The sequence below is a fragment of the Chiloscyllium punctatum genome, chromosome 17, assembly GCF_047496795.1.
Source record: "Chiloscyllium punctatum isolate Juve2018m chromosome 17, sChiPun1.3, whole genome shotgun sequence".
NCBI classification, from domain to species: domain Eukaryota; kingdom Metazoa; phylum Chordata; class Chondrichthyes; order Orectolobiformes; family Hemiscylliidae; genus Chiloscyllium; species Chiloscyllium punctatum.
In genome coordinates, this window is record NC_092755.1 from 68,277,391 (window position 1) to 68,293,329 (window position 15,939).

General features: G+C 38.5%; 1 protein-coding gene across 2 annotated transcripts in view; it reads right to left on the bottom strand.

The window, feature by feature from the left end:
- Positions 1-15,872, bottom strand: part of tpcn1 (two pore segment channel 1) — a 111,157-nt gene extending 95,285 nt beyond the window's left edge. For both annotated transcript variants that reach the window (XM_072587359.1, XM_072587358.1), the window contains exon 1: positions 15,737-15,872. In XM_072587359.1, coding sequence (XP_072443460.1) covers positions 15,737-15,842 — 106 coding nt within the window. In that variant the 5' untranslated portion in view covers positions 15,843-15,872. The remainder of the gene's footprint in view (positions 1-15,736) is intronic.
- Positions 15,873-15,939: the final 67 nt, after the last annotated feature.

Below are 15,939 nucleotides of genomic sequence, written 5' to 3' on the forward strand. Positions count from 1 at the left end.
TTAAAGAAATGGCTTATAACTTCACTGGAAACCAAACTGATCAGTTTTTATTTGATTATAGGACAACCCCTCATGCAACCACAGGGATAGCTCCAGAGTTGCCAATAGGGAGAAGACTCAACAACAGCTTAATGCATTCCTGGAAGATCACCAATGCTGGGCACAAGACTCCGCATTTAGTGGAGGAACCACATCAGGAAATGGCCCTGGATGGCTAAAGAGGCATGATTGACATGAGGTCAGGTCTAGTAATATATGAAAGTTTGGGTAGGTGTGATAGGCATGAACAAGCATGTGGACCAGATGAATGTTGCAAACTCTCAAACTGTATGGGAGCAAAACATGCCCAGCTCCTCAGCAGACCATGGGTTCTGCCTTTCCAAGCATTGAAGGTACTTCTGAATCTGAAATGGACATTGATGGGCGTTGCCATCTCAATGCTGTTCCTCCCTGAAGAGGAGAATGAATTTCTTCCCAAGAAACTCCAGGCACAAAAGGTGAGCTGCTGTGCTTTACATGCCACCTTTATCACAGGCAGAAGTGAAGGTACCTGACCGGGTGCTAAAACAACCCAGGAGTGGCTACAAAGGATAAACAACCAGCTTATGTCCTCTGACTCAAGGAGGAATGTAGTGATTTGTAACAAGTCAGGTTAGCCTCCCAGAAATTAGTTTGCTGACTAACTGGACCAGACCAGATTAACAACCCCAATCAACCAGGGATCCCTGGCTGACAGATAAGAACAGGAATGTCTGCAGGGAGTGGAGTGTATTATTTTTTCCCCCTCCAACTCTATTTTGATTTAATCCCTGCCCTCCCCTTCACTGTTTGATCACGCAGCATTGCCTTCTGAGAAGGGCATTGCTTGTCACTGGCCACTCAGGTATTTAACATAAAGATTTACACACTTGTTTTTTGCTGTGTCCAACACCTGCACACATGTGACATGAGTGTTTGGGAAAAATAAGCACTACCGCTGTCAGGTGGTGGTGTGGAGGGAAGAAGAAGGAAAAAAACACAGGAATGTCAGACATCCTGTGTCGCTAACACTTAGCGTCTAAAAGTATGTCTTGGTAACTGGATATCAGTCTCTGAAGTTATTTCACTCTCTCTTGCATATAACTAAAACAATCATTTCTCACTTTAAGTAGTTGTTGCATTTCTAAACATTATGACTAAAAGTGAAAGAATTTTTAGTGAATCAGGTTCTTATGAGAACCTATGTTCAAACTAGAACTAGGTTTCTTTGGACATTTCTCTCCAGATAAAGCAGGCTAAAGTTGAAATGTTGAACCTTACATGTACAACACTGCGCACTCTTTGCTGAAATAATTTGCAAAGCAAAATGCACTTATAATTATAGCAAATGTAATATTTGTAAAAATACACTGGATGTGGTACTAGTAGATTAACCAACTCCTATCTCGTGGCAGACAGTGGACAGTGCAGGCAGCAACAGGTGTCCCTGGACAACTTGCGCTGATCAACTTCTGCCATTATTTGGAAACCATGAGTTCAGTTCAGGGGAGAGGAGCCCAAAACGTGAGGGAAGTATAGACCCTAAGGAATAAGGTAACAGTGAGAGGTGAAGCTTCAAAGGGAGGCAACACCAAAGAGACTTGAGTGAATAGGAGGCCAAACAAAAGGGGGGGAGGGAGACAATGACAAGAGAGAAGTAAAATCAGGAGACAAAGCTGGGGTGAGGTATTAACAGCGCTGGTGAAAGTGGCATTAGAAAGGTAATGTGTGTAGTCAGGCCACAGAATGGGAAATCTGTGCCAAGCAATATTAATGTAACTGGCATCAGTGAATAGACATATTGGCATTACTTTCATAATACGTACAATGAAGCAACATTAGTGAATCAATGTTAAGCAGACCTTAATGTAGCCTTAATGAGGAAGAAGACAATGTAGGGTTGACAGGAAGAGATGAGGCGCGGGTATGCATGTTGTCAAGAAGTAAATGACTAGAATGGCAAATAACACTTTTTTAAGAATCAAGAGGTTTGATAGTATGTTTCCAACAGGTTCCAGGTGAGCATTATGTCAAACTGACTTGAAAAACTTATTGCATATGGAATGGGTGGATTGTTTTGATCCATTTTTGGATATGGTCAGCTCATCATGGCATCCATTTAGCAACCAACTAGAAAAAGACTAAAATATTCTAGGGTCTCTTCAGCTTTAATTGAGCTACATTAGGAAAACCAAACAGCACAACTGTTAGGAAATAATTAGAGCTCAAATTAAAAAGACCTTTTTTTACTGACGTTTAATGGCAGATGGATCTGGACACAGGAAGTCCCACCCTTATGACAAATTAATTTTCTCTGGTAGAGGAAAGTCTAATTATTCTTAGTTGTCACAAATGTTAAACATTTAAAGAAATTACACAAAGATTCCATAAATTACTTGTTTTCTGGACCCAGGTTCACAAAATACAGATCAGACTAAGCCTGTATTTATTATAAGTAATTATTCTCTAGCTACAGGTAAACACTTTTTTGAACTTTTGCATAAGTCTAGTTAAAATTCTAATCCCCTATAAACTCCCCTTTACACACACACTCAGGGCAAAATGGGTATCATTAACAGGGCACACTGGGAAAGCAGTTCAATGATCATTGTTCACAGGGTGACTGAGATGATATTTATGATTTTTGCACTGCTCTGAATGCTGCTTCTCAGCCATCTCTATTCTGGATGCTTCTGCTGGATTGTGAAACACACAAGTAATTTGTTTACTGATGAAAGATTTGTGACTTATCAATTAAAACAACTGCTAAAGGAGCGAATCTGCTTTTCTTCAGGATTAAAATGGTTTATTGAACAGAATAAAGCATGTAAGCTGCTGGTGGTTTGAAGGTTTCTCTATGTTGATCACAGCCCTATGTTGTTCAATTGCCTGAGACCAACCACATAGTTGTTGATTTGCAGAAGAACTTTGGTCACTCGTCCATGGACCAGATATCAATAACAATCAATAACTTCTTGTTGCCAACCAAAGCTCTCTGTGTATACAACCCATTGGCTCCAGCTCATTTACAAGTTACACTTCAATTAGATTTTACTTTGCTCAAAATGAATTCATGTAAAGCTCTAAAACTATACAGAGGGTTTGTCAGCCTGATATATCATTCGGATACAGGCAGACTTCACACCTATTGTTTAAAAAGCTGAGCTATCTTGAGAATGTAATATAAAAGTTTTAATCTAAGATTGTTTGTTTATTGTATCACATCTCCATGACACTGGACTCCTTTGGCTATAAATTCTGTGAGCATGATCTTAACCTCCACAACCACCTGATGAAGGAGCTCCAAAAGCTCGTGCTTCCAAATAGTGGACTATAACCTAGTGCTGTGATTTTTAACTTGGTTCACAACTGTATACGTTATGCTTGCAATGAATGTCAGGTTGCCTGCTTTCAAACATTCAGTAATTCTCTACCCATCCTTAGTTCTTAAAACAGTTCTTTTCTCATCTCCGTCCACAATTTAAAAATACAGAAAAAAAGTGGCATTTACAAGATATGACTTTGTGACCTCTACTCGAAGGTAGTTAGAATGAGAAATTATCTTGAAAAACATACAAGATCCTCAGGGGATGTGAATGTTTCCTGATATAGAGAAGACTGGAATGATGGGACACAGCTTAAGTGGTCACCTTTTGGAGATGACGAGATTTTATCCTCCCTCAAAAGACAGATAATCTGGGGAATTCCCTTCTACAGAAATGAGTGGAGGTTGGGTATTAAGAGTTTAATTTACACAAACACCTCTGTCGTTGACAGCCTCTCTGGCCACTTTAGCCCTGTTACCTGGGATGGCGGTTTTAATTCTATCCTGCATTTGTCCTCCTAAAAAGAAGATTGCACCATTCTGAGAAATGTCCCAACTTCAGCTACCTACCTCAAGAGAGGAAATTTTGGGCCTGAGTGACAAATATTTTGGCAGCTTCCTGAATGAGCTAGGAACAAGATGAAAAGAGAATGAGAGGAAGATTGAAAGGAGAACATAGTTATAAAAGGGATTAAGAAGAAAATCTATTATGGCATTAGTAAACACAAGTGTCAGTAAGCTGCTTTTCATGGTATGCAAAGACATATTAGACGTGTAATTATTCTCTCCCACAATTTCTTGCAGCAGATTGAGGTCAACTGCCAACTGTTTTGACCTCACCATTGTATTGCTAAGTAATAACATTGTAATCAATATACTTTACAACATCAGCATGTCCTTGTTTAGAAGATATCAAACATTCTGAGCGATACAGGATTTGGGAGGGCGAGTGCTACATAAATGTTCGTCAGCTGTGACAACATGTGTAATAGCTTTCACTTATGTGAAGGATATTCAGGGATTCCATTAGCAAAGTTAACCACATAGCTCAAACAGGAAAAAAAAGTGTGATGGTTATAAAACAGGACTAATAACGTGCGGTTTTGCACAATATGCTACAGGAAGGACATTGAAGCAATACTGAATGAACACTGGAGTGTTGCTGAAATTAGTATACCTGGGATATTGTGTACAGTATTGAGTGGGTTGGATGGGTTATCTGATAAGGAAAGCTCAGACAGGCTAGGCTCATGTCTCAAGGCATTTAGGTGGTAAGAGGTGACTTAACTGAAAAATACAAGATATTGAGGGGTCTCGATAAGGTGAATGTAGAAAGGATGTTCTAGTTGTAGAATTATTGAGAACTAGGGATCACTGTCAAAACAAAAGGTTGCCTTTTTATTTAAGGGGATATTTTTTCATAAGTAGTTGGCACTTGCTTACTCAAATCACAGTAGGAACAGTCTCTGAATATTTTTACAAGTAGAGATAGATTCTTGATTATCCAGGGAAGAAAGTTTAATTGGGGGGGGGTTTGCAGGAATGTGGGACTAGTCAGATCCAGATCCACCATAACTTTACCAAATGGGTGTGCAGGCTTAAGTGGTTACCCCTGCTCCTAATTTGAACATTGCTATGTTTTGAGAAGCAGTATAAATATGGCAGAAAATATCTAAAACATTGTGGCTGCAATTGCTAAAACTATTGCTATTGGTTTGTTTGATAGATGTGTTTGAAAAGAAACTACATCCAGCAATCCATATAAATGATATGTAGGGCAACAGCAAAAGAAACAATTCCACACACAGGCCTCTGAGGCAATAGAATACACGACCAGAGTTCTAGATTAACTGTAAGAGGGTGAAACTCTGTCAGCATTTCAGATGTTGGCTACTTGAAAACAAGGAATACTTGCCTTCATTCCAACATGGACTGGTTGGATTAAATCAAAAGATCTGCTTCCATGGTATAATTTCTTCAGAAATGCTATGAGATGGCAGTATCAAAGTACTCTCGGCCTATGATTTAGCAAGCAAACTTCAAAGACAGAATGATTAAAAAGTTTGCTGCAGGGTAATTCTCCAGTTGAATAACAAGGAATTTGCACAATAAGCACAAAATGGATTCACATAGCATGATTACAGATTGAAACAAATATTTTGGTTAACTGAAGATTCTTAGCCACAAAACTCAGTTTTGCTCAGAAAAATAAATGTAGTGAAGTTATTTAAGGTCAAAAGACATTTACTAAGCTATCTAGCTGAACTTGAACAATATCAAACACAAGGTAAGGCTTAACGCATATTTCAAAATAAAATTCAAATTCCAATTACTTTGGATAGATACAACTGTCTAGCTATTGATCGCTGCCTTTTTTTACATTTTAAATCTACTAAAGAGGTTGAAAGTTGTGGAATAAGAAAAAACTGCCATTGAGTAGTTATCATTTGCCTCTAAATGGGCATTTTTAACTCCTTTGGCAAAACTTGGCAGCAGGACAACCACATGCAGTTTTGAACAAGATTGCCATTTAACAGAATAGATGAAAGGTTTAACAGCTGTTAAAATTTTAAAAATGCACTAAATCAAGATAACCACATCAAACTTGACCAAGTTAGTGTTGAAAATACAGTAAAGCACTATTAAGAGTCAAATTTAATAGACAAAAGCAGGAAAAGTTTACTGGGGTTTGGAGAGGATTGGCGAAGATGGTGCATTTGCTCCCAGGCAATCTTTGAACAAAACCATGACAGGGAGTTGACTGTACACTACACATCTTCCCTGATGGAATGTGACACAGTAGATTCACTACGCATATAGTCTTTAGAAAGGATGTGGCAAAAGATCTTAGTTGCAGATCTTAAATAGAGGGACATCTGTAATTTAATCTAAGGTCTACGGAGACAAAATTACATAGTGCAGACTCCTTGATGCTATATTTTTGTTTTTACAGAAACATAATATAGGTCTAAAAACAATGACAGAGATTTATGACACCTCTTTTAATGCCATAAAATTCCCCAAAGTTCCTCATTGTAGGAGTAGCATTAACTTTGCCATTGAGTCCAAAGAAGACAAGTCGAGGGTGGATGACCAAAACATTTTGTCGAAAAAGGCAGGTTTCAAGGAACATTTGAGAGAATGTAGAATGATCTCATTGAAGCACATAGGATTCTTAAGGGGTTTGACAGCACAAAATGGTGAGAGGATGTTTGCCCTTGTGGGAGAGCCTAGCATCACAGGGCACAGTTTCAGAAAGAGGGCTTAAACTGACATGAAGTGGAATCTCTTCTCTCAAAGAAGGCAGTTTTTAGAACAGAGTTGTGTGGTGGAGTCCTTGTACATATTTAAAGCTGTTTTAGAAATTTGTGATCAGTAGGGAATAAAGGGTTATGGGGAATGTGCAGGGAAGCGGACATGAGGAATATCGGATCAGCAATGCTCCGATATTCACTAGGAACAGGCTACTCCTCCTTATTTCTTATGGTCTTAAGGTAAGTTTTTAGAAATGGAATTCCTGGGCAGCTGAAGACACATCAGTATTGCATGTCAGACAAGCTGTCTAATAATTTAGGCTTGAGCAGTTGAGAGGTGGTGGTGAGGTAGAGAAGAATATTTTCAGTATAAATGTAAAAACTGACCAAGCAGCAATATACATTGAGAAATGGGCGAAGACCAAAGAGAAGTTCTTAGATACCAAAAAAACTCATGATAACAGGTAGAGGAAACTGTTGCGGCTGAAAGTCTAGCTGTAATAGTTTTTCTTTCTATATCCAGAAGGACTCTTACACACAGCAAAATGTTTTATTTTCTCATCATCAAATCAGCCTTTTATCTATTAAACACTACCGTAAATCACCAGTGTTTCCAATTAAGTAACGTACATGCAACACCTGTTTTAAAGGTAATGCAAACTATCATAGCGGAGGAGGCTAAATCAAAATGGAGTTAGAAGAGGAGATAAAGTCTACCCTTGAGCCAATAAAGGCATTGAGAATATTGGTGGATACCATGTGCTCCCTCACCAAGGACATCGAAGAAAAGCAGACAGCCCACTGCCTCGACCTAGTCAACTTGACCAGGTCCTGGGATAGACCCATGACTCTTGACACTGGATGCCCAAAGATGGGATGCATATGGCTGAAGTGCAATCACAAGCACAACAAAAGATTTTTCAAATAATTGAAAAAGGGGGTGCCTTCACCCACAACCCATAAATTCTTTTAAATAGAGAAGAATGGGATTCGGGTTAGTGAAGCTCCACCCAGATAGAAGATGGTGGCGAGGCATTGGAGGAGAATGGGGTGTTGCCAAAGGCTGCAGAAATATTGAGGGATTTGGAGGGAGCATTAACATATGTCATGATTGCATGGAAAATCATGAAGTACAGTGTGTGATATTATGAAGTTTAGTTGTTTGATTCAGACAGCATGAAAACAGACCCTTTGGTCCAACTCCTCCACACCAACCAGACAACCCAATTTGACCTTGTCTCTTTGCCAGCATTTGTCCAAATCATATTGATCTGTTCATATCATCTGGGTTTTGATTGATTTGATTTTGTAGCAAAACAAAAGGAAGGCAGATAATCTCAATGACAGTAAATTGGAAACAGTAAGGTGCAACAAGATCTAGTGTCCTTGTACACCAGTAACTGAAAGAAAGCATGCAGATACAGCAGGCAGTGAGGAAGGTAAATGATGTGTTGGCCTTCATGGCGAAAGGGTTTGAGTACAAAAGCAAGAATGCCTTGCTGCAATTATACAGGGCCTTGGTGAGACCACAGCTGAAGTACAATGTGCAGTTTTCATCTCTTTCTGAGACAGGATGTTTTGTCTAAGGAGGGAGTGTAACAAAGATTTACCAAACTGACTTCTGAAAATAACAGCACAGATGTATTAAGACAGACAGGGTTAGTTAGGACTATATTCACTGGAGTTTAGAAGAACTGGGGGAGGGGGGGGGGGATTTCACAGGAACCTTTGTAATTCTAATAGGACTAGATAGAGTAAACATCGAAGATGTTTCCAATGATTGGGGAGTCCAGAACCAAGGGTCATAGATTGAGGATACTGGGTAGGTAATTTTAGGACTGTGATAAGGAAACATTTCTTCACCCGGAGTGGTGAGCCTGTGGCATTATCTACCATAGAAAGCAGTTAGACCAAAACATTGAATGCTTTAAAGAAGGAGTTTGATATAGTTCTTAGGGATGAAGCCCATGAAGATATGGGGAGAAAGTGGGAACAGGGTACTGAGCTGGACGATTAGCCATGATGATTACTGTATTTCTGGTGTGATTTTGACATGGTTTCAAGATTGAAGCACAGGAGGAATCCTGGTTTGAACAGTCAAATATGAAATGCTGGGAAAAAAGGGCAGATTTGGGAAGTGACAACAACTTCAAGAAAATTTAACACACATATATGCAAACTACTAAAGAAACAAGTTGAAAAAATAATAAAGTTTCATAAATAGTAATTTTGAAAAGTGCAATCGATATCCATAAGCAGTTTCTAATAAGTATTGATGAGTCACAACTTCCTATAACTGAAATAAGTCCATGATCTAATTACAACTAAATTATACCATTCATTTACATATCAACAGATGAGCAAATACTATGATTGTGCCATTTAGCCAAATTCTGAACTCTTAATGCCCCTCTTAACAAACTATCAGTTTATCAGTAAGCTTCACATGGTCAGGAAGGACATATCACATCAGGAGTCAGACACAGCCTGTATATACAGTATCTTGGGAACTTTGAAGGCAGTATTAGAATCCAATGCAAAGGGGACGAGGTGCTTTTTTGCTTGCTTTTTTTGGCTCATAATTTGCAAGCTATTAACAGGATAAGTTGAAATCCAGGGTTGGGAGTTCAGCAGAAAATAAAGTGACATCACTGAAAAATTATAGGTTTGTTGGTTGTTAATAACTACTAATTTCAATATCTACTGTAGGTTACTTTCAGGTTGAAAGTAAATCAAAAGTAAAGTTTACAAGTTAGAAACTAAAAGAACAGTAGATTTTTTTAAAAATTAAGAACTAAGTAAATAAAAGAAATGCTGGACCAGGTGATGTGTTGTACCTGCATGGTGTGGGAGCTGCTGGACTTCATCATGACTACAGCTGCAGTAAATGTTGGTTTCTTGAGGAACTCCAGCTGAGAGTTCATGAGTTGGAGTTTAAGCTCCGAACACATCAAGGAGGGGGCAGATACCTAGACACTGTTTTTCAGGAGGTAGTCACACCTATTAGATTAACCACCTCAAATTCAGGGGAGTGGTCAGGGACGGGAGGATGTGACTATGAACAAGGCAGGCAGAGGGATCCAGGAGGTAGTGCTGAAGGAGGATGAAAGTGGGGGCTGTATAGAAGATGCGCAATCTAACCATAGCACCGGGAGCCATTCAAGAGGGGGAAGAAAAGAGAAATGTTGTAATAAGCAGGGATAATATAGTCAGAGGAATAGACACTGTTCTCTGAGGCCAGGATCAAAAATCCCAAAGGCTCTATTGCTTGTCTGGTTTCAGGATATCTCACTTCTCAGAACTTGGAGTGAAAGGGGAAAGATCCAGTTTTCATGGTCCACATAGAGACCAATGATATAGGGTAGAAAAAGGTAGGAGGTTCTGCTGAGGAAATATGAGCAACTTGGGGATAAATTGAAAAGCAGAACCAAAAAGTGGTAATCTTCAAATTACTATCTGAGTTGTGAGTTAATTGGTACAGGGCCAACAAAATTCAAAAGGTATATGTGTGATTCAAAGAAGCTAGTTTGAATTTATGGGACATTGGTACCAGGAAAGAGCCATTCTGATGGACTGTGCTTCACCTGAATCTTGGTGGGACCATAGTCCTGACATTTTGCATAACTAGGGCTATGGGTAGGGTTTTAAACTAAATAGTGGGGTGATAAGTTCAGCTGCATGAAAAACTGTAAAATGAAAGGAAATAATGTGTGAATGTCATATTGTACCAAAGAATCATAAGTGTAGGGAAACTTGATAACAGAACAAACCTAAAAGCTTTGTATTACAACATACAAAGTATTTGGAATAAGGTGGATGAATTTATGGTACAAACCAAGGTAAATTGAGGTCACGTGGACTTTACTAACCTTTGCTGAGCCCTCCCCCTTAACTTTTTAAAGTTTCCAGAACAAGTAATAGGACGGAAAATGGAAAGGGTCAGGAATCTAACTTCAGGCACAACAGATAAGGGGACAACTATGAGAAGGCAATGCGATCAACACAGGACTGAGAGTATTGCACGTAAATGGATGTAGCATATGAAACAAGGTAAATGAGATATGTAGTGTGGATTGAAACCGGCAGATATGATGTGGGCATCACAAAGATGTGGCTGCAAGAGGATCAGGTTGGAAACTAAATATAAAAGGATACATTTCCTATTAAAAGGACAAGCAGATGGGTTGGGGTGGGGCATTGATGCGTTAGTAAGAAATGACATTAAATGAATAGCAAGATTATAGGATTGAAAGGTGCAGAATCTCTGAGTGTAGTTCAGGAACTGCAAAGGAAAAAGGACCCTGATGGGAGTTATAGACAGGTTTCCAACCGGTAGCCAGGATTTGGGGCAGAAAATAAATCAGGAGATAGAAAAGGCATGTAAGAAAGGCACTGTTACAGTAATCGCAGGGAAGACCTTAAATATGCAGTTAGACTAGGAAAATCAGGTTGGTAGTGGATACCAAGAAAACAAATCCATGGAATATCTAAGAGATATTTATTTGGAGCATCTTGTGGTAAAGCCCAATGGAAACAGGTAACTCTGGATTTGGTGACTGTGTGTAATAGGCAGACTTGATTAGGGAACTTAATGTGAAAGAACCCCAAGGGGCGGTGACCATAATATAAAGAATTCCTACCTATTTGTCATTCCCTAAACTCCAATGAGACTACTAACTTAGTTCAGATGCACGATACTCAAGATAACCATAAGATCATAAAACAGAGGAGCAGAGGTAGGCCTATTGAGTCCACTCTACCATTCAATGTGATAATGGCTTATCTGATAGCCCTCAATTCCACTTTTCTGCCTTATCCCCAGAAACCTAGATTCGCTTAGTGGTTAGTGTATTTCAGTCTTGTATATACTTAACAACCAAACCTCTAATTCCAGATTCCATACTTTCTACAAAAAAAACCATTTGTTTATCCTTGATTCCTCTGTGATGAAGATGCAAGAAGATCGCCAGAAAATAGCAATACAGTCATATGATTACAAGATTTATGTTGCTTTGTTTAAGGTAATTATAGAAATCTTCCTTTTATATCAAACAAAAATTGATATTTTAGCTGGGAAAAAGGCTGCGTAACTTTGTTAAATATGAGTTCACTTTCAGCTAGTCATCTCTCCCTATTCAATCTTGGGATTGTAATATATCTATCTTTTTATCATACTGACTAAACTACCTGTTTTGTAATTTTTATTATTTAAGCATTTCTTTAATCTCTGTATATTTGGTGATTTATGCTCCATTTCCTGCAAAATGTAACACCCTTCATAATTATATCAAGATTGACTAAAAGGACAATATGGTAATACAATGTAGTTCTAAAGAAAAGTATTTAAAGAGACCGCTTTACGAAATTCAATCAATTTTATTATTTGCCTTTTAGTCTATCACCCAAGTACAAGATCTGCATTTTAAAACTATTCTTTCTAGTGTCAATTCCTGCCTTCACAGCCTCCAATTCATGGATGAAAGCAGGAGTTCAGTTGTGGAGAAGGGAAGTACAGTAGATTTATTGACACAAACTTGCTTCCAAATTAATAACATGTTTAATGCACAGTATGTTATTATTGGGTAAATTGTCCAGCAGCTGACAGCCATAAAGACATACATTGAATTTTAAGACATCATAATTTTCTGAAAGATTAATCTCAAAAATCTGAAAACTTGACAAATTGTGGTGTTTTACTTTAATTGCCAACAAAATTTGCTGCAAGCTGTTAGGTTGGTAAATAATGGAACATTTAGTTTTTTTTAAATGCTGAAACTTATGATCCTGCATTGACCTCTGACGTGCAGACTGAGAAAACTAAACTGTGGAGTTTCTCTTTTGCAGATAGTAAAATATTTCTAAAGATTTCTAAAAGTTTAAATTTTAAAAAATCTAACTCTTTCTTTCTGCTTCTTTTCAATCCTCTCTTTATTTCTATATCTAATGTGAATTCACAATACTTTCTTCTCTTTAAATGCTGTTTCTTTCTCAAACCTTAAATCTTATTGTTTATGGAAAGAGACTTTTGGTTTCATTGTTAACTTAATGACACTATATTTTCTTTGTCACTCCACTGTCAGCTCACACCTTCAGAAATTTATAACAAACTATTTCTCAAAATTAAAAGTCTGGGAAAATGTCTAACCAATGAAGGCCTGCTATTAGATGTCTCACTCTGGAAAATTGTGAGTCATTAAATATGTTGGATCAACTTGCTTTACCAAAATGATGGAACTGAGGACAACTTCATCACAGGGACACATGCAACAGAAAGGAAAAGCAAAACTCAAAATGGATAAGACATCCAGATCAAACGGTATTCACCCTAGACTACTGCAAGTGGTCTAAGCAAAATTAATAGGCTATAATTATATCTTTTCGATCTTCTTAAAAGACAAATTCTGCTATGGAAGAGAAAACTTGGTTCAAGAAAGAAGAAAAAGAAAACTACAATTCAGAAGCATAAAGGACAACATTGTCTGAATCTATAATTTGAAATAAATCTACTGATCATTAAAAACAAATTGACAGCAAACAATCTTTTGACAAATTTACATCAGTTTTTTTTCCAAAGAAGTTGCAGAATAGATAGGAAAAGGGAATGCCATAGATGTATAAATATGAAATATCAGAAGTTTCACAAAAGAATTCCAGAAAGATTCAGTAGTAATCTTGTCACTTGTAACAAGATTATTACTGCTCACGGCAAGAACCTCATCATAAACTCTTTTAACATGGGGAAACATTTGCATTGGAGCTACCTCACAATTTTTGCTGACTATAAAACTCTCCCATTCTAATTATGTGCCAGAGCATATCAAAAGGGTTTACAGATTAATGATCTACCTGTTTGACCTTTGTTATGACATTACTTCATCTAATCTGGAAGTGGTCTGGCACTGGAGATTCTGGCACAGAATAGAGACACTTCCACTGTGTGCAAGACCTGCCAGGTATATGGTTTAAAAAGTGCAGTGACTTGAACAGAATGGTGCATAAAGGACAAAAAATAATGAAGTAGAGATATTGGTTGCTGCTTGAATAGAATGATTGGAAGTGGTGTGCCTGAAGTATATGTTGGGTCTGCTTTTGTTCTCAGGACATATTAGTTATTTAGACTTGGCAAAAGAAAGGTTTGACATCTGCATATTTGGAAACAAAGATGAAATTTAGCAAGAAGATCTACAAGTATTCTTCCCATATTCTAGCTTGCACCAAACCCCCAATCACATACTAGCCCTGTGGTCTCTTACTTATGTTGGCTCCTGGTCCCTCAAATGCTTCACATTGAAAATTCTTAGCCTTGTGGTCAAATCCTTTCATGACTATTTTCCCTACTTCTCTCGCCTCTTGCGATCATAAAGCCCTCTAAGAGTTCTGCATTTCTTCACCTCAACATTCTTCAGGAAACTGAAATTCCTTAGCCCCAACATTGGTAACTGCACCTTCTGTTGTCTAAGCCCTTGCCATGGTACTAAATTCCTAAATGTATCAGCTCCTCCTCCAAAATTAAGATACCCATTTGACCACGCAATTTGATAACACAGCCTTTGATTTAGTGTCAGTTTTTGACTTATCATCTTTCATGAACAGTCTTGTGATATTCTTTAGATAAAGAATACAATGAAATTGTGAAATGCTGTTGTTCAGAAAGACAAAAAAGCTGATTTATGGAATAGGCAAGTAGTTGGTACATGTGAATTAGACTAAATGTAAAGCAGTACATATTTAGATGGAAACCGAAGTTCAGAGTTTACATTTAATGTTAAGATACTTAGGATATTGATGACCAGAGAATAAACTTCTCCAGGATGAATCTGGAGGATAAAATGTATAATTTCTCCTACGTAGTGCCTGGAGAGGATTTTTGTGTTAATGTTGCAAAATTTCTGACTTGGACCTAGATCAACATTTGTTCACGGTGACTGTGTCAAAATCCTGCGTTGTGACTGTACCCACAACACATGGAGTGCAGCACATCAAGAAGGCAGCTCACCACCTTTGCAAGGATAATTAGGGATAGGCAATAACTACTGTCCTAGCTAGCAATGTCCTTATGTCATGAAATAATTTTTTAAAGTTGTTCTTGCAATTCCTTTATTTACCTGCATTTGAGAATTTTGTACTTTTCTCCTATTTATAAAATGTTATAAGCTTACACAAAACATGGTACTCTAACAATGCTTTAAAACAACCTTGGTTCTCATAGAAAGGACAGTCAAGTCACAGCTATGCGAAGGAAATTGTGACAGCAAGAATATATCCAGTGAAGCTTTTCTAGGTATACACTAAGTAAGAAATAAAACTTCTTGGGGAAAAATGCAATTTGCCTTTAAGTGACAGGATAGTTAATGATTGATAGCAATTGGTTTTACATAGGTGAAAGTATAGAGATAACAAATAAGCATTGGAAGATCAAAGCTACAGTCTGCCCTTATTCCTGAAGAGGGGAGAGTTGTCCTCTCTACCCTGTTAAACCACAAAGCTAAATAACACAAATCTTCAGCTACAGGATGCTGAAATAGCTGCAAAGTAACTGCAACTGCAGTAATCTCATTTTTATTGTTAAATTCAGTATTGAAGACAGTAACAATCCAAAAACAAAGTTACGATCTGGAATGCACTGCAGGCTAGTGGAAGCAGATTTAATGATTTCAGAATGGAAGGGCCTGACTTTGCTAATCGGTCAAAGAGCCAACACAAGCGGGATAGACCAAAAGGACTTCCTCCATATAATCAGGTAATTCAATGGCAAAGAATGGTAAAAACTTTGCTGAGGTAATTATCTCCCTTCAACATTAGCTCTGAAGAAATCTTATAGTCCAGAAAGGGTAACCCTTGCACCGCAGATGCTGCCTGCACTGTCAAGTGCAACCAGAAGGATGTTTTTAATTTGCTGTTTGACAACTAAGCCCGTCGGCTGCCGATGCGATAAAGCGGATTCCGGTCAGTTTTCGCCCTCTTTGAGGTGATCACGCAAACACTACACGGAGCAGTGCCTCCGACAACTTGGTCTGAGGAATCGGACGAGACAAAACAAAACAAGATGCGGATCTTGGAGCAAACGGCCACCGGGGGCCAAGAAAGTTGCATCCCGAAAGCTCTGACACGGAAAAGTGTAACTGATCGTATTGCCTACTTTCATTGGGGATTTCCTCTCTGTCTGGGTCGGCGCTGATCCCCGTGCTGTCGTCTGTCAAGATTAAAGGGACATCATCATCGACAGGCAGCGTCACCGCCATCATCCAGTCTATCCCCACACCTCAAACTGTCGCCGCCGCGGAGGAGGGAGGGGGATGACGAGGGCAGGGGGCGGGTCCCTTACTCCTGACTGGTCGGTGA